The 21299-nt window shown below is 44.2% G+C and overlaps 1 protein-coding gene across 2 annotated transcripts; it reads left to right on the forward strand.

Annotated features, from left to right (window-relative positions):
* The first annotated feature begins 434 nt into the window (after window positions 1-434).
* On the forward strand, window positions 435-15756 carry LOC133027168 (proline-rich protein 36-like). Of its 2 annotated transcripts, XM_061094196.1 has the most exons (14): window positions 435-684; window positions 950-1069; window positions 2098-2176; window positions 2740-2796; window positions 2923-3034; window positions 4518-4559; window positions 6095-6171; window positions 6369-6481; window positions 6890-6986; window positions 7300-7385; window positions 7624-7810; window positions 10558-11772; window positions 13288-13374; window positions 15605-15756. In XM_061094196.1, the coding sequence occupies exons 2-14, from the start codon at window positions 951-953 to the stop codon at window positions 15725-15727; spliced, it is 2394 nt and encodes a 797-aa protein (XP_060950179.1). In that variant the 5' UTR covers window positions 435-684; window position 950; the 3' UTR covers window positions 15728-15756. The 2 variants fall into 2 exon arrangements, with proteins under 2 accessions (XP_060950179.1, XP_060950180.1); XM_061094197.1 differs by lacking the exons at window positions 435-684; window positions 950-1069; window positions 2098-2176; window positions 2740-2796; window positions 2923-3034 and adding an exon at window positions 4222-4303.
* Window positions 15757-21299: the final 5543 nt, after the last annotated feature.

The following is a 21299-nucleotide window of genomic DNA, read 5'->3' on the forward strand; positions in this document are numbered from 1 at the left end:
TCCCTTTAAAGGGTAAAAACAAAGTGATAAACAGTGAAACTTCCTGGTTTTACTTCCTGGACGTTTTCCCGCTTTCTACGAGCCAAAGATTATCTCTGGATAGATGTGTCACTCTAACATAGAAAAAAAGAAATGATAAATCACACAAATGTTTCATTAGGAAATATTAACATTATTTAATTATTTCATTATTGTTATTATAGTTATTATTATTTTATTATTATTATTATTAACAACAACAACAGGTAAACAGTAGAAAGTCAACAATAACTGTGAAGTTTATTCTTCTCTTTGACATTCTAATATATATATATCTATATATATATTATACACAGTGTATTGTTATACAGTAAAAAAAAAAGTATAATCCATTAAACTGTTAAACTCAACCTCATGTTCTGCCCTAATGACCCAAACAGGTTTTTGTTTTTATTCATGTCCTCAGAGTGAGACCTCTTCCCTCCCTCTCTGATCTTTAGCTAACACTAGCATTAGCTCTCGTTTTGAAGACTCAGTTTTTTCACTCGACTCTTTACTGAGTTAATTCTCTTAAAACCATAACTTTCTTTACTCAACAACAACTTTTAGAGTCTAGTGTGAATGTGGAGATAATCTGAGTGACTGGATAGAAAAGTTAAATCTGATAAAAGCTGCTTTGGTTTGGTTTGCACAGGAAACAGAGAGGTGAGTACAGAGTTAGCCGTTTAGCTAACGATTCGTTGTATGTTTATCATTGATTCAAGTTTTTAGCCCTAAAGCTTTATTAATGTTTCTAATATTCACAACATGATACCACAGCTCAAAGAGTTTTATTCAGATAAAACTATAAATATCAAAGATGTCGCGGCGGCCATCAGGAGAATCATGATGTTTCCCACTGAGCCGCTACATGAGAAGCTAACAGTTGACATGTCTGTGTGTGTGTGTGTCTCTGTGTGTGTGTGTGTAGGATGAGTGGAGTCCAGCGGTCCTTGTTCTTCCTCGGTCTTCCCGACCTGAAGAATCTGCTCTGTGTGACTCTGACACTATTTGACGAGCAGCCGAGGAGCAAACAGATCAAGACCTGCAGGTGAGAACCTCACGGCAGAAACAGTGAAGCCCCTGCTGCTCTACAGGCTCCGCCCCTCGCCTGATGTTCCCACATGTTGTTGTTGTTGTTGTATTGACCCGACAACCTGCTGCTGCTTCTTAGGAGAATCAGTCATAGTAGTAACATGGACTCAATAATAGTGCTTAATTGTAAAATTCCTCTCTCATCGTCATAGTGTTCATATGAAATATTTGATATTTGTTGGAGCCCGAGTGATGTGGATTCTTTAAGTGACGATATATGTCTGCTATAATAGGAACATAATAGAGATTTTACATTTTAATCATATCATTTATTATAAATAACTATAAATATAGAGACAACACAAATAAAACACAAATAAGACAGAACCAGTCTATTTACAACACCATCATTAACATTCACCAGTCTATGACTTCCACCATCGGTGACATATCCTCGTTAACACACAATTAACATAATGTGGTGAAGTCGGTGAAGTTGGTGAAGTCGGTGAAGTCGGTGAAGTCGGTGAAGTTGGTGAAGTCGATGAAGTCGGTGAAGTCGGTGAAGTCGGTGAAGTCGGTGAAGTCGGTGAAGTCGGTGACTCCGACACTGGAAGTTCCTGTTAGAGACTCAGTCCGTTAACATCTGTAGCAGGACGAGGGTTTATATTTAACATGTGCATCATGAGAAAACACAATGTTGTGTTCACTGTGGTCGGTTGATATTACACAACATGAAGCAGGAGCCAGACTCCACTGTGTGTGTGTGTGTGTGTGTGTGTGGGTGGGGGTGCAGACGTTTGTCAGGTGACCATGAAGCTTTTCAAGAGTTTTGACCCCGGACAGAACTCAGGTTTATTATCCTGCTCAGTGTGAACGACAAAATCAGATTTTACTGTTTCACCTGAATGCAACAGTCCTGTGTCCTTGAGTGAACTGTGTGTGTGTGTGTGTGTGTGTGTGTGTGTGTGTGTGTGTGTGTGTGTGTGTGTGTGTGTGTGTGTGTGTGTGTGTGTGTGTGTGTGTGTCTGTGTGTGTCCACAGAGAGCTGGTGCTGCTGTACTCTGATATCCTGGCCTCTCCTGCTCTTGAGTCCTTCACTGATATCACTGTGGTCATGGCAGTAAGAAACATGTTTTATTATTTGTGTCTGTTCTTATGCTGCAGCAGCAGAATGTTAGTTTCCATAAAGGTTTGTCTTTTCTTCATGTTTAAAATATAATAAAAATAATATAATTGGTAGTATGGCCCCAGAGTTAGTGTAGTTCTTACACACACACACACACACACGCTTAAACCTCACCAAAACATTTGAATTTTAAATATTTTCAAAGCTCCATATATGTGTAATATTCAATAATTGGAGCATTAGGAATCAAACAAATCCACTTGTGTGAAATAACACAACATCTACAGATAGAGATAGAGAGATAGATAAATAGAGAGATAGATTATAGGTGTTGTAAAAGTTCAACATGTTTCCTGTAACCGTAGATCATGAAGCTCCATTCAAATATTTACAAATTCTTCCCATTGAATCTTTTGAAAACAAAGAGTGAAATGGTCTTAATGAAAGGATGCAGCATTACACTTTTAATGTGGAGGTTATTTATTTAATTATTCCTGCTAAAATACATAAATGCTCCAGTTGAGTTGTTGCTGTGTAACTCTCGTCTCTTGCTACAGATCCCATTCTTCCAGAAAGGCGTCCTCCAGGCGTTTGGACAGAGACGTGGTCTGCAGGTGGGAGGACTCAAGATGTCCTCAGTGCCAAACTACTTTCAATGTGAAGGTCTACTTTTACTTGATGAGTGATGGATTGTGTGTGTGTGTGTGTGTGTGTGTGTGCCTGTGTGTGTGTGTGTGTAGCTGGGCTCTCCTCGGGGTGTGTTTGCAGGTGACCTCCAGTGCTGTCTGTCCTACTCTCTGATCTCCAGACTGTCCCCCAGCTGGAACAAAGCAGGACTCTACCTCGTCTCAGGTACCGTCCTCACACGTCTTCATCATGTCCTCACACGTCCTCACACGTCTTCATCATGTCCTCAAGCGTCCTCACACGTCTTCACACGTCCTCACACGTCCTCACACGTCTTCATCATGTCCTCACACGTCCTCACATGTCCTCACACGTCTTCACACGTCCTCAAGCGTCCTCACACGTCTTCATCATGTCTTCACACGTCCTCACACGTCCTCACACGTCTTCATCATGTCCTCACACGTCCTCACACGTCTTCATCATGTCCTCACACGTCCTCACACGTCCTCACACGTCCTCACACGTCCTCACACGTCCTTACACGTCCTCACACGTCTTCATCATGTCCTCACACGTCCTCACACGTCCTCACACGTCTTCATTATATCCTCACACGTCCTCACACGTCTTCATCATGTCCTCACACGTCCTCACACGTCTTCATCATATCCTCACACGTCCTCACACGTCTTCATCATGTCCTCACACGTCCTCACCCGTCCTCACACGTCTTCATCATGTCCTCACACGTCCTCACACGTCCTCACACGTCTTCATCATGTCCTCACACGTCCTCACACGTCCTCACACGTCTTCATCATGTCCTCACACGTCCTCACACGTCTTCATCATGTCCTCACACGTCCTCACACGTCCTCACACGTCTTCATCATGTCCTCACACGTCCTCACACGTCTTCATCATGTCCTCACACGTCCTCACCATGTCCTCAGTCCTCTGCGACAGAGACGTGATGCTCCATGTTGAGCTGATAGTTTCTGTTGACTCGAGAACAGCGCCACCATGTGTCCCTTTAGGGAAAATCACCTGATCAACAACTTCATAAGAACAAAGAACAGCAAACTCTTCAGCCCCGCCCACTGTGATTATCAGTTTATAGATTATATATCTATTAAGACATAAAGATTATAGATTCTGATTTGAGTCAGGTTCAGAATCGAGTGTTAGATTGAGTTTGCTTCACAGCAAAGTCCAACCTGTAATCACTGCTCTCATGCAGGGTATTTATTTAGTTTATCAAGGCCAGGGTGTGTGTGTGTGTGTGAGTGTGTGTGTGTGTGTGTTTGTTTGTTTGATCAAAGTGACAGTTGAGTGTTGCAACATGTGGTCAAGCTTTAACCTCGCACAAAGTGTGTCATAAAGCAGTGTGTGTGCGTGCGTGTGTGAACGTCGTGGGGACAAAGCTTGGCTCTTATGAAACTAAGTCCTGGTCCATGTGAGAGGTCAGATGTGAGATGTGGTTAGTTGAAGGTAAAGTGAGGTTATGAGCTGGTTCTTGTTGGGGAGATGTTATTGATACATCACAGCTAAATTACTCATAACTATGATTTCCATGCGCTGTTGTATTAGACCTGTATTCAGCTGCTTTATGTCAAACAAGCAGCAGTAAATACAATCTGCAGAAATGAGGTCACCGCCCGTCGTCCATTTCCCAACGTGACGTTTGTTTTGTGTCTGTTCTCAGGAAAGGACTTCCTGCGTGAGAGAGGGACGCAGAGCGCCGTCAGTGAGTGTCTCCGCCTCCTACTGTCCACTGGGTTTCAGTTCTGCACGTTGTCGATTACAACATGATCATATTTGATAATATAAGGGAATTATCCACTTGATTATTTTTACCAATTATTCTTTCAGTTCCACCTCATTTAGATCAGCAACTGAAAGGTTCAATCTGTGGTTTTAATCTAGGTGCGTTTCAGTCGGTCGCCTGTTGGTGGCGTCACATCCTCTTTGTGCACGTGTCAGTGTTTGTCTGAAGAATCAAAAGTGACTTTTTATCCAGTTTGAAGCTGAGCAAACGTTACAGCTTGACTCACAGCCAATCAGAGACGAGTCAGAGAAACACTGAAGGCCAATTTATGCCTCTACGTCTTTTCTAAAACGGAGAGATAAGACCGCCCTATCCGTCGTGGAACGCCCTCTCCGAGCGCCGCGGAGAGCTTTTCGTACACGTCTGATTCTTCTAACTGTCCGTGTTTATTTCGGAGACCCAACGGACCGCTCTTAGCTGTGATTGGTCCGCGAACGACATAATTTCCGTATGACGTCATTTCTGTATTTCACATTTCCGGACCTCAAACTTCCTGCTTCTTTCCCTCATAACAAACACAACTATGATTCTACGATTAATGTGACGTGTGTGTGAAGCCAGCGGAGTTGTCCGGCTGACGGTGGCTCGTTAGAGCACTGACGGCATGTGTGCACGGTCACAGACGGTTATAACGAGCTTTCATAACGGCGCTAGCAGGCTAGGCTAGCGGGCTAGCCACCATGCTAACTGCGGTGGTAACAGTGCAAAAACCCGCCGTCACGACTTTAATTCCACTTCTATCATGACACTGTTTCTATAATACCGTCAGGTTAGAAGCAAACACTGGATAGTAGTAGTTAGTGTCGGGAGTCCCTGCTGACTGTGTGTGGAAGCTGGGGGGGGAGCTAGCTCCGGTTAGCTTCTAGCTACATGTAGCCTCAAGCAGATTCAAGCTGTGGAATCAGCAACACAGTTCGGAAACAAGACCGGGGAACCGCTGCGTTAAGAAACGATTACATCAGCATCTTGACACGCTGGGTGTCACTTTATTTAGTTCTGTTAGTTGCCATGGTTCAGTGTGTGGGAGGAGCTAACAGAGGTAAACAGACACACGTGGACTTCTTCTTCCCAGAAATGGGTAGGCTTCTCTGAGCTCGTCTTCCGTTGCGCCACCTATGGGTTTGGCGGTGAATTGTTTTCAAACGTACAGTCGTCGTACAAGTAAAAATCAAAAAGACTCTCTGGTCTCCGTGCGTGTCTCTCCGCGACACGGATACGTAGAAACATACTGGAGCCTTGAGTTCTAACAACACGCCGCTGCTTCACCACACAACTCTGCTGCTTGTCACAGACTGACACGCCCCCTAGTGCGTACAGACCTTGGTTGATCGTCATGGAGTTCACTGTGTAAATCTTTGTGCGTCTGTGTGTGTGTGTGTGTGTGTGTGTCTGTGTGTGTGTGTGTGTGTGTGTGTGTGTGTGTGTGTGTGTGTGTGTGTGTGTGTGTGTGTCAGGCATGGAGCTGAGCACCACTGAGGGCCAACTGTGCATCAGCATCAACACACACACCGTCAGACTGTCCCCAACCACAGTAAGAAAACAAAACACTGACAACACATTATTAATCTGTTTACTCATTTCTAAGTGTGTGAATGAGGTTTGTCACTTTTATAACAGAAGAATATCTGCATCGGAGTGAAGTCACTTTTATTCTGGAACCGGATCCAAAACCACAGGAGCTGAACCGAGGTTCTGTGGGACTCATAGATAAACGTGTGTGTGTTTCAGCTGGAGGACTTCCACCTCCCTCCTCTGGTGCTGCGGAGGTTCTGCAGTGATCCCGACTCCGTCCTGGACCCGTCCTCCACCGGGGGAACCGTGTGGTGTCATGTCCTGCCCAGGTGAGACAGCGCCACCTGCTGGACTCAGTGCAGAAGCTTCACAGATTCACTTCTCTGTGATATCGACATCACAGAGAAGTGATAGCAGTGATTTGTGGAAGCAAGTCATTGTTATAATAATTCAAATGTTTTAAACATAGATTGTTTTATTAAACATTAAATGAACAAAGTAAAATAAATAATGAAATGATTGAAATATAAAGATAATTCATATTTATAAGATTTTAAGATACATATATTATCTCAGTTCTTATCACAGAGCAGTTTACTGCCCAGACCACTGTTACATCGACTGTGACCAGCAGGGGGAGCTGCAGGTCTGATTCAACTCAAACCTGCTGCAGAGTCTCACCAGGGTTTGTGTGTGTGTGTGTGTGTGCGTGTATATATGTGTGTGTGTGTGTTCAGCATGAAGAAAGGTCAGATTATCACCATCAGCCGTCAGCTGCCCAGAGACGGACCCTTCAGAACCTACACAGACCTGCAGAACCACTGGAACAGCCTGGTACACACACACACACACACACACACACACAAACACACACACACACACACACGCTCACACACACACACTGTAGTTTTGACAGCAAAAAAATGCAGAGAGGAAAATGGAACTTAACAAATCTGTTTCTCTATTTGCGGCAGGGACAGTTTTCCAAAGATTGTTATGATCACTTCATTAATTCAAAACAATGGAACAAGCTTTTCTTTGAGGTTTATGATCCTTGTCATAGTGATAATGACAGTGAAAAGTCTTAATTTGTCAAGATGATACAGTAAATGTAGTTTGAAGGATGACAGCTTGTGTGTGTTTGCAGTACGGCTACCGACTCCCTGAGCTCCCAGAGGCCGAGCGGGTGTACTGCAGCGTTTACTTCCGGCTGCTGGGAGAGACTCTCTTCACGTATCCTCACAGGAACGACCACAGATCACAGATTCAGTAACAGCAAGTGCAGATGTACAGAATCAGATGAATATTTAGTGTAAATCTCACACTCGTTCTAGATAAAACAGTAGAATAATATTGAAGCAAAAACAATAATTAAACAATACAAAGTTTGCTGTTGATAAAGTCTTGATCCGTAGAATCTGTCCTGTGTCTGAACGCTGCAGAATGTTCCTTTAACTCTCGTCCTGAGCAGTTACCCTCTGAGCTGCATCCGCCTGCAGCCGGCACAGTGCTGCCCCCGGGGCGACCTGCAGGGGGCGCTGGGCTCCTTCCTGTCTGACGTCAGGGACCGGGTGCACAGTGTGTGTGGCTTCCCTGCACGCCTGACCAGGAAACCCTGTTACCACACCACCAGTCTGAACAGTGCTGCATCTGCACAGGTACACACACACACACACACACACACACACACACACACACACACACACACACACACACACACACACACACACACACACACACACACACACTTATATATCATTATCATCTTGATCGCCCCCTGGTGGCTGGCTGCAGTACAGGTCATAAACCTCCTCAATGTTAGCAGAAGGGACTCAGACCAAACTAAGTAAAGTATAAAGCAGCACTAAATTATTCTTAAAGGTTCCTTCTTCTCTTTCTTTCTGTTTCACTTTACGTTCAAGTTATTTAATACAAGTGCTTCGAGGCCTGAGTTCGTGGGGGGGGGGGTCCCACCCTGTGAAATCTTAATGGACAGGTTTATGGTCCCATGGTTCTCAGACGTAATTGTTGATAAAGAACTGTAGAGGAAACAAATCTGAATCATCGTCCTGGGAAAGAAAAGCAAGTGAAGAAAATAGATTTTAATAACAACAATGAATCGTTTGTCTGTAAATACAAAAATCCATTATTGCGTTTCTAACTCTAATGAATCCTGAACGCTCACCAAGTCGTAAGAGTTCTGTTATTGCCTTTGATAATAATGAATCAGGTTCTGGTCTCTGGATGAAACTATAAACCTGCGGCTGGAAGGTTGTAATGAAGCAGGTTGAAATTAAAGATATCTCTCATCTGGAGATGCAGGAGAGGAAAGTGCTGCAGCCGACGTGTGTTTTATCGACTGGAGAGAAACCTCCGCTGAGTTCGACTCACAGGAGCAGCTCAGATATCGACGTGTTCATCAGGAGCTGGAAGTTGTTTTCTGAACAGAAGCAGCTGAAGTTTCCCTTCTGTTGAACTGTTTGTTCCACATTGTTTCAGACGAGCTTCCTTCAGACGGACGTTTAGCTCTGTGGTTTAAATCTGCGTTTTACGAGCTGCTCTCTTCTCTCCTCTGTCTCTCTCGGTGCTTTACGGCCTCACCTAGACACCAGGGTTAGGAACGTGTGCGTGTCTGTGTGTGTGTGTGTGTGTGTGTGTGTGTGCAAGAGATTCTGCAGCGCGTGATTTACGTCGTGTGTCAGATTTAAGTGCTGGTGAGTGTGTCCTGTGTGTAATGTGTGTCAGGCTCTCATGCTGGAGTCTCAACTAAGAGATAAGAGATAAAAGCTCAAAGAAAGGTATAGTGGTCCTTCAGCTGTTAACAGACCTGAGCTGTGGACACTGTGTGGACCAGGAGCTCAGAGTTCCTCTGGCACATCTGAAGACCTCAGCAGGACGGTGTCCAGGTCAGACATGGAACAGGAAGGTCTCCAGAGCATCATATGGATTCTGCTGCAGAGATCACGTGTGTTTCTTTAGATTAGATTAGATTTCTTTATTTATCCACACAACGGGGAAATTCACTTGTTACAGCAAAAAAGAGAAAAACAGAATTTAAATAACAGTGCCGAAGCAACAATAAAAAAGAAAGATCAAAATATATACACTACTAAACTACACATAATGAGAGTAAAAATATACAGAAAACAAAAACAAAAAACAACCTGCAAAACAGACACTGTGCAAAAGCAGGTACTGGGGAGAAAGTGGAGTGATGTAAGTGTTATTGTAATGAAAACAAAAGTATTATAAGTAATATTGCAACAGTAGTGACCATGATACAGAAAAAATAATTAAAAGTAAGTGACCATAATATAAATAATACTACAAGATAGTATAGAGGAAAATATAAATATTGCAAAGTAACCATTATAACCATTACATCAGCACCAGCGTCTCCCACTGACCTGACTCCGTGTGAGTGACAGCTAGAACTGTCCAATGGGTGCAGGTGGGAGGTGTATAGTCCGCAAGCGCTCAGTCAGGCTCCACCCCCTGCTCCTCCAAATATGGTTACTTCCAGTGGTGTATAAAGTACTTGAAAGCCATACTTGAGTAAAAGTACAGATATCTGACCTGAAAGTGACTTCGGTAAAAGTAGAAGTCACCCGTCAGAAAATGACTTGAGTAAAAGTCTTAAAGTAGCTCATATTAAATGTACTTAAGTATCAAAAGTATCCGGTGTTGACATTTAGTATCAAATGTAAAAGTAGAAGTACCAGAATTAAAAATGCAAAGTGCTTTTTATAGTAGGTCTAAGACGTCATTTAAAAGTTGATATGATCGAACGTGATTGAACGTGTAATATCAAAGATTGGCGACTTCCTGTTGCGTTTTCTGTTACGTTCCGCCATAATGTCTTTAAACGGAACTGTTGCACTGTTCTTTGAGAAAAAAAAATGATAAAATAAATACTATATATATAATATATATATATATTATATATCTCAAATAGTAATGGACAAGTGCGTAAAGCCCGTGTTGCGCTAACCTCCGCTGCTCAAGTAACGAGACAGTTTTGAGAATGTAAGAAGTATAAAGTACAGAAATTGGTGTTCAAATGTAACGAGTAACAGTAAAAAGTACTCAGGAAAATAAATACTCAAGTAAAGTACAGATATGTGAAAAATCTACTTAAGTACAGGAACGAAGTATTTGTACCTTGTTACTTCCCACCACTGGTTACTTCTAGTTTTAGAAGACCAAGATGGCGCTGGACAAAATGTCAAACTGAGGTAGTGTGTGGTGACGCTGGGACGACACTGTGGTCCATCGACTGCACTTTGATGAATCTTCTCCTCTTCTCCTCTTCTCCTCTTCTCCTCTTCTCCTCTTCTCCTCTTCTCCTCTTCTCCTCTTCTCCTCTTCTCCTCTTCTCCTCTTCTCCTCTTCTCCTCTTCCTCAGGTGCAGAGTGGTGAACAGGTCAACCTGACCACCTCCTCCTCCTCCGTCAGGCCCGCCCTCACCCAGCTCCCTCCTCCTCCTCCCAGACCAGTGGGACCCTCCTTCAGGTCGCAGCCAGCAGCCTGGCCCCCCCGCTCCCAGCAGGACAGAGCTCTGGGGCTTCTGGGTAATGGGCGTGGAGTCAGGAGCAGTTTGACTCAGAGTCAAGAGAGAAGAGGAGATGGAGACTCGCTTTCATCTCTGTTCTCCTGTTCTGATGTAGCTCCTCCCCTCTTCTCCACCTCCTCCTCCTCTTCTCCTCCACTCTTTCAGCAAGCTCCTCCCCTCTTCTCCACCTCCTCCTCCTCTTCTCCTCCACTCTTTCAGCCAGCTCCTCCCCTCTCCTCTTCCTCTTCTCCTCCACTCTTTCAGCCAGCTCCTCCCCTCTTCTCCACCTCCTCCTTATCTTCTCCTCCACTCTTTCAGCCAGCTCCTCCCCTCTCCTCTTCCTCTTCTCCTCCACTCTTTCAGTCAGCTCCTCCCCTCTCCTCTTCCTCCTCTTCCTCCTCTATCAAACTCTTTCAGCCAGGTTCATTCCTCACCCCTCCCTCCCTCTTCTCTTCCACTTCTCGTCTACTCTTTCAGCCAGCTTCATCCCTCTCCTCTTCCTCCTCTTGGTCCACCTCCTCCTCCTCAGTTCCCCCCCCTCTTCCTCCCCCGATAAGCCCTGCCCCTAAACTGGTTCCCATCTTCATGAACAAGCACCCATCACGTCACCTCCATGTTGCCCAGCTGAGGGCCCAGAAGCAGAGGGAGCAGCTGGGTGGAGGAGGGGAGGAGAGGAGGAGGCTGACCCTACCGGCCTTCAGGAGGAACACACCTGCCTCTGCTCCTCCTCCTTTTTTTCCATCCCTTCCAGTTCCTCCTCCGCCAACCGTTCCTCGCTTCATCTGGCGCCCCGAACCCACCGGCAGCACCGCTCCTCCGGCCTCGGCTCCGCCCACAATCAGGCACTTGTCCAGCCTGAGTCCCGGGCCGAGGTCCAGACCCGGGCTCGTCCTCGCTCCACACACAGAGACGCAGAACAAACCCAAGTCCGGCTCGGGAACCCACCTGGTGGCCGGAGCTGAGAACAGCCGTCAGCAGCAGGAAGAAGCAACTCAACCCCCAGAGGCTGCAGAGGCTCCTCCCCCTCTGACCACCGCTGATAAGGACGGAGAGAAGAAGAGCAGAGCGGTGAGTTGAGATTATCTGTCCAGAACTAACAGAGGAAAACACACTCGTAGAGATCTTTATGATTATTGTTCATGTTCCTTTCTACTAAATCAGAGAAGCGATGTTTGCAGTTTGGAGGAAGTCTCTGTGTCCGTGGATTATGTTTCTGATCTGAAGACATATGGATTTGTTCAGTAGCGGAAGTAACGAAGTAGAAATACTTTGTTACTGTGCTTAAGTAGATTTTTCACATATCTGTACTTTACTTGAGTACTTCTTTTCCTGATGACTTTTTACTTTTACTCGTTACATTTGAACAAAAATATGTGTACTTTCTATTTCTTACATTCTCAAACTGACTTGTTACTTGAGCAGCGGAGGTTGGCTCTCTCTCTCTCTCTCTCTCTCTCTCTCTCTCTCTCTCTCTCTCTCTCTCTCTCTCTCTCTCTCTCATCTAGGGTTCAAAATTTGTAAGATTATACATTATATACATTATATTCATATTGTTGTTATAATTTTTCAGTCAGTTGAGATAAATCTTGAGGAGAAACATTTTGGGTTGTTTTGTGTCTGTATAGGACTACTATAAAAAGCACTTTGCATTTTTAATTTTGGTACTTGTACTTTTACTTTTGATACTTAAGTACATTTCAACACCAGATACTTTTGATACTTGAGTACTTTTATTATGAACTACTTTCAGACTTTTACTCAAGTCATTTTCTGACGGGTGACTTCTACTTTTACCAAAGTCACTTTCAGGTAAGATATCTGTACTTTTACTCAAGTATGGCTTTCAAGTACTTTATACACCACTGGATTTGTTATGGTGATAAAGTGGCCGACCCGCCCTGTGGTCGTACGGCTCTCAGACCGACGGCTGAGTGAAGGAGCCTCGACCGCTCAGTATCAGAAACAAATGTTCCTTCATAGTTTCACTTGATCTGTTTTGATTTCACATGGTAATTTAAGAACTAAAGAATTTTGTGTTCTCTTGTATTCATGAATGACCTCCATGAATCATATCCCACCATCAACCTGAGCAGATTCATGTGACCTCACTGTGACATCAGAGCTGCAGCTCAATCCATCAGTTCCGCTCTGAGTCAACGTTGGTAGAATCTGAAGGAATTCTTTTTGACGTTCCTGAGATGTTTTTTAAATGTTTCTTAAGTGAAGCGAAAGTTCTACCTGATGACTTCTCTGTTTTACTTTAATATCTATGAACACATTTACAGATCTGGCAGCACTTTTACTAAATAATTAGCCTGAGACAGAAGTTATGAACTGATCATGTTGTCTTTTAAATGAGCTTTTGTTTTAAAAGCTTTTACTGATCTGATTCATTCAGTTTGGAAAACGCTGCTTTCTATGAAAACACTTCACATCCCACCGGAGAAATCCTAATGGAACTCAGTCTGGAGCCGTCAGCTGCAGGAGGACGTCCAGGTCCCTGAGACCAGAGGGGGGGGGGGCTTCAGGAGGTATGAACGCTGCTCTCATCAGCTGCTGATCCTCCTGTGGTTTCTGTTTCAGAGAGTTCGGTTTGAAAAAAACCCAAAGACGTCCAAGAGAGGTCTGATTCAGGACGTGGATGTGGAGACACTGGCCCGAGGCAACCAGGTGAGGAACTCCTTCACTATCTTCACTTCGTCTATGTTTCCTCCTCTTTCTCAAAAAGTCACTCGAACAAACGTCACCTTCCTGAAAAGACAGAAACCATCTTTGAGAAACATTTATTTGTACTTTGACTTCTTTCGTCCGGTCTGTGAACATGAAGCAGACGGATTCATGACTTCCACAGCTGCTGGTCAGCAGAGTCCAACGTGTGGATCCTTCTCGCCGCCTTCGGCTCCGGCGTCTGACGCTTTGATATCAAACTGAAACTTAACAGCTGACGTCAAATCAAGGGTTATTAAGTTTTCCTGTTGCTAGGAGACAGCAGTGAGGGCGGGACAAGCTGGTGACACAGATCAAGGACGTCCTCTGTGGACCAGAGACTGGTTTGGTCCTGACGGAGCCGGTGAGCAGAGTCAGGACAGAGCGGCAGGCATAGATATCATATATAAACACTAGATGTCTCGGCCAACAGAGTCGAACGTCACCACATGGCGGCCATCTTGCTGAGGGCGGCTCACTCACCCATAACATTGTGTTGTAGTGGTGCGTACTTTTTAAAATAACCATAACTTGCTCAATTTTCAACCGATTTTTAAACAGTTTGGTTTGTTATAAACGTCAGAGATGTAGCTATGACACTGCATACTTATGAATAATTATTTTATTTTTCTAAACAATTTAATAATTTATTCTCTGACGTTATTCTCTGAAGTAAAAAGTTCGGGAGAACTTCACTCTTAACAGCCCGAGAAAAACTACCTGCAGTATCTGTACAGAGGACCTGCTCTCCATGGAAGCATGACACGTGCATGTGAGGAGGAGGAGTCACGTGTGACATCGTAACGGAGACGATGCGGACTCGCCTCTGTCAGATGTTATATATAAACGTATATACCTGCGCGCAGGATTCTAGCATCCATTACAAAAATATGGTTTAAACTTTTTATTAACGAGTTTAAAAGCGTTATGTTATCCTATTGCCTGACAAACGTCTTGTTTTAATCAAAATGATTTAGTCAGAAGAAGACTGTAGTTTAGTTTGTTGATGTTTTTATTGCTGTTACTTTCCCTGTCATTTTTGTTAACAGGAAAAATTAATACTTGATTTTTAATTTATTTGTTTTATTAGCACTTTGCCTGTCCTTGCTTTTAAATGGACAAAAACTTGATTTGTCTTTGCTTTTGTGTCAGCAGTACCCTTGTATGAAACAAAGTTTATTAAAAGACTTTTTTTTTTAATGAAGTATCAATATTTATTGCCTTTATTTTCAGTCATCACATGCCTCGAACAACCTCAAGCTAAATTTAAAAGCTGCTTGCTAAATAAGAGCTATTGAGAATTTGTGTCATTCATAATCCGATTAGTCGATTAATCGTTTCAATAATCGGTGACTAATCGACTATCAGATTAGTCGTTAATTGCAGCCCTACGCGGCATGCAGCTGCTGTGAGGCCGAACACTTTCCTGGTTTGAAACACCGACGTGTGGTTCTTTGTTTCAGGAGAGTGGAGACTTGACGGGTGATGAATTTCCAGCCTCCGCGTCGTCTTAAACATCCTTCAGGCGTCCGGCAGACATTAACGTGCCGTGTTAAAGTGTGTTGTTGTGATGAATAGCGCCGCACACGTCCTGTCGGCCTCGGTTTCCCTCTCACATCCGTCCACAGGGCTGTTAACGTGATGGATGGTCGGGGGGGGGGGGCCGGGAGCTCACAGGCAGCCGAGCAGATTACTGAGCTCATCCATCAGCTTTACAGCCTCCACCTGAAAGTCTCACCAAACAATACAGCAGTTACACTTTCTGCTTCACTGCTGTTTACACAACTACATACTGCAACACCAGTACCTTCCCTGTTCCTCTGGTATCAATGAAAACCAGTTTAACCATTCAAATCTAAATTAGAGAAGCTGCAGTCCAGCGAGAGGAGAAAGTGAAACATGGGTCACTTCTGAGTGATTCATCTGTTTGGTTCGTCCCAAATACAAGTTTGTCGAAGATGGTTTCTTAAAACCTATGTTTGTTCACGTGTTCATGTTTCTGATCTGTTTGGTTTTTATTGGTTATTTAATTATATATAAACGGGCTGAGACTGAGAACATGAGAACAACAAGATGGCAGAGTTCCTCTCTGGGATATTTTAGCTTCCTTTCTGGATTCAGTGTCTCTCTCTCTCTCTCTCTCCTTGTTTCTCTCTCTTTATTCATCTCTTTGTTCACGTTCTTTTCGCTCCAGTTGTTCAAAGTGAACTCTCCGACGCTGGTGCTGTGGTTGAAGGGACGAGGAGTGATGGTCGGCGCCCGACTCAGGAAGGAGGAGCTGATGCTGAGGGTCATGAGCTGCCTGGCTGAGGCCTGAGAGACACACACACACACACACACACACACACACACACACACACACACACACGCACAGACACACACACACAGACACACACACACACACACACACACTTGTTGAAGAGTTGGATGTAAACGATGTTGGACAGATCACATGATTGTGTCTTCACTGATTGAGACGGTTTTTCAACGTTAAATTCTCACTTCAGATTCTTCCAGTTTTCACGCATCTTTAACCGTCTGTTGTTTATTAAATGAAACTTTAAGCTGTTCTGTTTTTTTCAGGCGATATGATTTGTTTTCTTTTATCGTTTTCCAGGAGTTTTCCACTTCTCAGTTGTTCAACTCTTCAGATGTTGCTTTAAAAACCTTGTTGTGAATTAGTTTTTCATGAGTGTTTATGTGGAGTTTATTCAGAAGTTGTTTGTTTTCTATTGTGTTAGTAATATTTATAATTATTTATTGAAACTGTTAAAATTAATATTAAAAAATCACATCTGAGGACAGTTTGTCCTTCATCCTTCATCCTTCATGTCGTCTCTGAGTTTTCCAGTTGTGCCAAGAAGCTGTTTTACTGACACACACACACACAGACACACACACAGACACACATACACACACACACACTCACACACACACACACACACTCACTCACATGTAATTTGATCTGTATATTAGTTTAAATATGCTGCTGCAGGAGTTTTTCTCATGGTGCGTTTGTGTGTTTTATGTCTGCAGGGTTTCATTTCCATCAGGCGAGCTCAGTCTTGTTCTGACAGAATAGTTTGTGTGTGTGCGTGTGTGCGTGTGTGTGTGTGTGTGTGTGTGTGTGTGTGTGTGTGTGTGTGTGTGTGTGTGTGTGTGTGTGTGTGTCTGTGTGTGTGTGTGTGTGTGCGTGTGTGTGTGTGTGTGTGTGTGTGTGTGTGTGTGTGTGTGTGTGTAAGAAGTCGACTTGTTCTGGAAAGTCTGTTATTTCATCACTAACAAGTAAAAGGCCCTGATAGACATGTACATGTGATTCTGTCGCTGTTGTTTGTGTGTGTGCGTGTGTGTGTGCGTGTGTGGTGCGTGTGTGTGTGTTTGTGTGTGTGTATGTGGTGTGTGTGTGTGTGTGTCTCCATGGGAACAAGGCCACGAATCTGGACTGTGAAAACAACATGAGCTGTATTTGGTGATTATGACTGAGGGGAAATATTTGCTCAGTGTAAACATCATTAAGTTATTCTATAATCATAGAATAACCAGATGGAGGAAAGACTGAACCAGCCACCAGGGGGCGATAGAGAGTATTCGTCTTCACTGTTGGGAGCCGTCATGTCGTTCATCTTTTACAGTTTAAAACAGCAGATTCATAGACTGTACATTTGATTTGTTATGATCTGTATCCCAGCAGCCACTGGTTGGGCCTCTTGCTGTGTGAGTGTGTGTGTGTGTGTGTGTGTGTGTGTGTGTGTGTGTTTGTGTGTGTGTGTGTGTGTGTGTGTCCCTCCAACACTCTGTGGAAGTCTTATGTTCCCCACAATGCATTTTGATCGCTTCCCTGCCAGGAAACTCTATCCTGAGCAATGGGACGCTGTAAAATTCCATTAGTTGAGATGTGTGTCGGTGTGTATGAGTGTGTGTGTGTATGTGTGTGTGTGAGTGTGTGTGTGTGTGTGTGTGGGTGTATTCACGGTAGGTTATGGGGCGTTCCATCATATTCACTCTCTGGATATCAACAGTGTTTAGGCATATGGCTTCATCCCCTGATACACGTCTGACCTTTGGACACACACACACACACACACACAACATCTCCTCAAACTGCAGCACGACAAACAACACACACATTAATAACACAACACACTCAATCCTATTCCAGTTTAGTTTGTTCTTCATGTTTTGAAACGAATTGTGTGAGAGAATCTTCATCTCATTTCTAAGGAAAGTAAATCCTGATTCTCTTCTTGAGTCACTTCAGGGTTTCAGTCTCTGTGGAACTGCACACAACAGCTACACACTTCATGTCACTGCAACACACTGCTACACACTGCAGCGTCAGAGTCTTCAGGAGATTTGCAGTCCGACGTTTCCCTTTGTGGCTTTGGAGGATTTGTCTGAACTGCCTCATTCTTCTGTTCTGTTCCTTCCTGGTTCCTGAACGCTCGTGAGGAGAAGTTGGCTGCGGAGGAGAGAACAACACAAAGAGTCTTTGTGTGATTGTGGGACAGGAACCAGGAGGAAGTCGTACACCAGCTCGTTGGCTTTTAACTCTTTACTGAGAGTCGAGAGAGGAGACCATGTCCTGTGGAAGCTCGGAAACATGAAACCATAAATGATGAGTTCATATTTCCACAGAGAAAGTTAGAATCTCCGGTAGTTTCCTCGAATCCACTTTTTGTATAAACCAGCTTCCTGGTTTACGTCATATTTACTGTAACCATGGTAACTCAGGTTTTTGCATTGAAGCTGTAACAACACGTTGTAGCAGTGAGGAAGAGGAGGATGATGAAGAGGACCTTCGTGTCTCATCTCCTTCAGTCTCTTTCATCTCTCTCCTTCCCTCCATCCTCACACGTTCACCACACATCGGCTGCTTTGGTCTGTTTGCTCGCCTGAAAGATTTAGGTGAAAAGAGACGAGTGGTTTTCACACATTATTGAACATGAACAGGAATAGATATTAAACACAGAGACAGATCTGAATAATAACAAGGGGTTTAGTGCAGAAGCTCCAGAGATTCTCTTCCCAGTGGAACCAGAGACCAGAAGGTTCTGTCTGTCCCAGTCTCTCTGGACTGAGCCGCTGCTTCTGTCTGTTGACGTTTCACTCTGAGACGTTTCCGTCCTCCGGGCGTCGACTTTGCTCTTTTGTCCACTCAGCAGTTTTTCTTTTTAGCTTCGACAGTCGAGTTGTCCCCACGGGTCTGAAATGGATCCCCCCCCCCTTCCTTCACTCCTCTCTGTCCTCGTCCTTCTGTTTATGCAGACGGATAAAAAGCAAACAATTGGACAAAAGAGTCTCTGACACCCGAGGACAAAGGGACGAATCTGTGTGTGTTGCTTATAAATCTTGTGTTTCACACTCGCTGTGATCGGACTCCAGCTCCGTGTGAGACTGAAGACTTCCCTCCGTCAAACATCAGCGTGGACATTGTCCCCTGAAAGACACGCCTCCTTTCATATCAAGAGCTCTTAGCTATAAAGTATATGCACTGTTTTAATCATATTTAATTATCTTTGCCTCAGTCGCTGAAGTTCCCTTCATGTAACTGGAGCTGAACCAGGTACTGGTGTTGCTTTTATCTCAGAGCTCAACATGTGTCACAGTTCGATCCCTGACAGATCGTACCACTGCTCCACCGTGCCACTCGCTCCTGACTCTTTCTCCAGGTCCAAAGTTCTGATCTAACCCGTCCTCTGGTTTCTGTCTCGTGATCGAACTACCTTCACCTCCCGGGAGGAGGAATCGTTCAGAGACTCTGAGGCTCCACATTTCATTTCTCCCTCAGATTGACTTCTCGTTGAGTCTAATGAGAGAAAGTTGAGACTCATGGAGGAGAAGTTTTTAAACAGATGTATTGAGAGTAACTGAGGTTTGGCTTTAGATCCTCAGAGTTCTCAGCCGAACGAAGCAGGAAACGTCTCTAACGAGCTTCAGCTCTTCATTATTCATGCGACTCCTTGAATCGATTTCCCCTCAGCGCTCGTTTCCTTTTGTCTTAAACACGAGACGCACAAGAGCTGCAGAGGTTTCTCACGTCTACAATTAAAATGTGTTCTGTAAAATGGACTTTTATTTTTAATTTAAACTTCGATGCAGGAGAAAACATCATCAGCTACACGACTGAAGCTTTATGAAGTTATGATGATGTGAGCAGACAAAATACAGATATTGTTTTACATGAAGCTCTGACATCAGCTGTGATGAAACGCCTGCAGCTCGTTGTGTCTCCGTCTGATTCCACGTCTGTCTCGTGTCTCTTCTTTTATTCTTTTCTTTGCACTTTCTTCCTCCTCTTATATTTTGCTCCAGTTCTCTTCATAGTCGATTATTGTTTTTCAAAATGAACTTTAACTGAACGGCCTGAAACTTCATCAGACAAAGAAGAAACAAACACAAATACAAAATCAGCAACAGACGACAATTATATTTAAAATAATTAACCAAGGAGTCATGTATCTTAGTTTTTGCTCTTTCAGACTTTTCAAAGGGACAAAAACCAGAAGTTATATTCAGAGGAGCCTTATCGAAGAAGACTTGAAACCAGAGATTGAGACATGAACTCCTGAGGAAAACGTTTCCTAACGTTATGAAGAGAGAAGTGGAGTCATGTTCTGGTGGTTCCCGTGGAAACAGATCCGGAGACAGACGCTGGTCCCACTCTGTCCCACTGGTTGACGAAGCAGGAGGAATGTTCCCAGTGTCTCTGATCTGATGTTTAATGTCCCCTCTGCTCTCAGCCTCCTCCTCTGATCTATGCTTTTTACAAGAGGTTCCTTTCATCAGACTCGTCCTTCATCTCAGCGAGCGCCTCAGCAAACGAGCTGATGAGGGAGGAGGAAGGTTTCCACGTCTCAGAGTCAGAGGAGAACGACTCGGCTGGAGGACGACCAGGGGAAAAACATCTGCTTCCTGTTTACAAGCTGCCGATAAGTCCTTCCATGACGGTGGATTCAGGTGAGACGTCCGTCTGTCCACCTGTGACGGCGTCAGAGTTCAGTGGACAGGATGTCGTGGTGACCTCAAAGTGAACGATACACAAAGAGATAGGAAATATGACGAACATCTTTATTTACAGTCCATTGAGAAAACAAAGGCTTGAACATCATCGCTCCTTCTCCTTCTGCAGCGTTTCATGAATTTAACATTTCACAGCTGAGCCTCAGGATTCAAAGATTCTCAGGACTCGCCTGGATCAGAAAGTCTCTTTGAAACCTTCCTCTGCCTCGGTCGTCTTCTAGCAGATGATTAATTTGTTCCTGGCGCTGGAATCCATCGTGGAAAGAGTCATTTTCTGTTTCTCTTACTATTTCTTTATCGTCCTTCATCAGCAGACGAGGCCTGAAGCACAAAGAATCCAAGGACCAATCAGATCTCAGTCAGTGCCCCTGGTCCCGCCCCTGGATCCGCCCCTGGATCCGCCCCTGCATACTGCATGCAGTTTAATATCTAATGAAGACACACTGAAGACACACTGGAGACACACTGGAGACACACTGAAGACACACTGGAGACACACTGGAGACACACTGGAGACACACTGGAGACACACTGGAGACACACTGGAGACACACTGAAGACACACTGGAGACACACTGGAGACACACTGGAGACACACTGGAGACACACTGAAGACACACTGGAGACACACTGGAGACACAATGAAGACACACTGAAGACACACTGGAGACACACTGGAGACACACTGGAGACACACTGGAGACACACTGAAGACACACTGGAGACACACTGGAGACACACTGAAGACACACTGGAGACACACTGGAGACACACTGAAGACACACTGAAGACACACTGAAGACACACTGGAGACACACTGAAGACACACTGAAGACACACTGGAGACACACTGAAGACACACTGGAGAC

Source organism: Limanda limanda, chromosome 20 (genome assembly GCF_963576545.1).
Source record: "Limanda limanda chromosome 20, fLimLim1.1, whole genome shotgun sequence".
Taxonomy (NCBI): Eukaryota; Metazoa; Chordata; class Actinopteri; order Pleuronectiformes; family Pleuronectidae; genus Limanda; species Limanda limanda.

Coding starts and splice junctions, on each gene's coding strand:
- LOC133027168 (XM_061094196.1), top strand. CDS start 951: ATGAGTGGAGTCCAGCGGTCCTTGTTCTTCCTCGGTCTTCCCGACCTG. Junction 2,177..2,739: donor ATATCACTGTGGTCATGGCA/GTAAGAAACATG, acceptor CTCTTGCTACAG/ATCCCATTCTTCCAGAAAGG. Junction 6,987..7,299: donor AGAACCACTGGAACAGCCTG/GTACACACACAC, acceptor GTGTGTTTGCAG/TACGGCTACCGACTCCCTGA.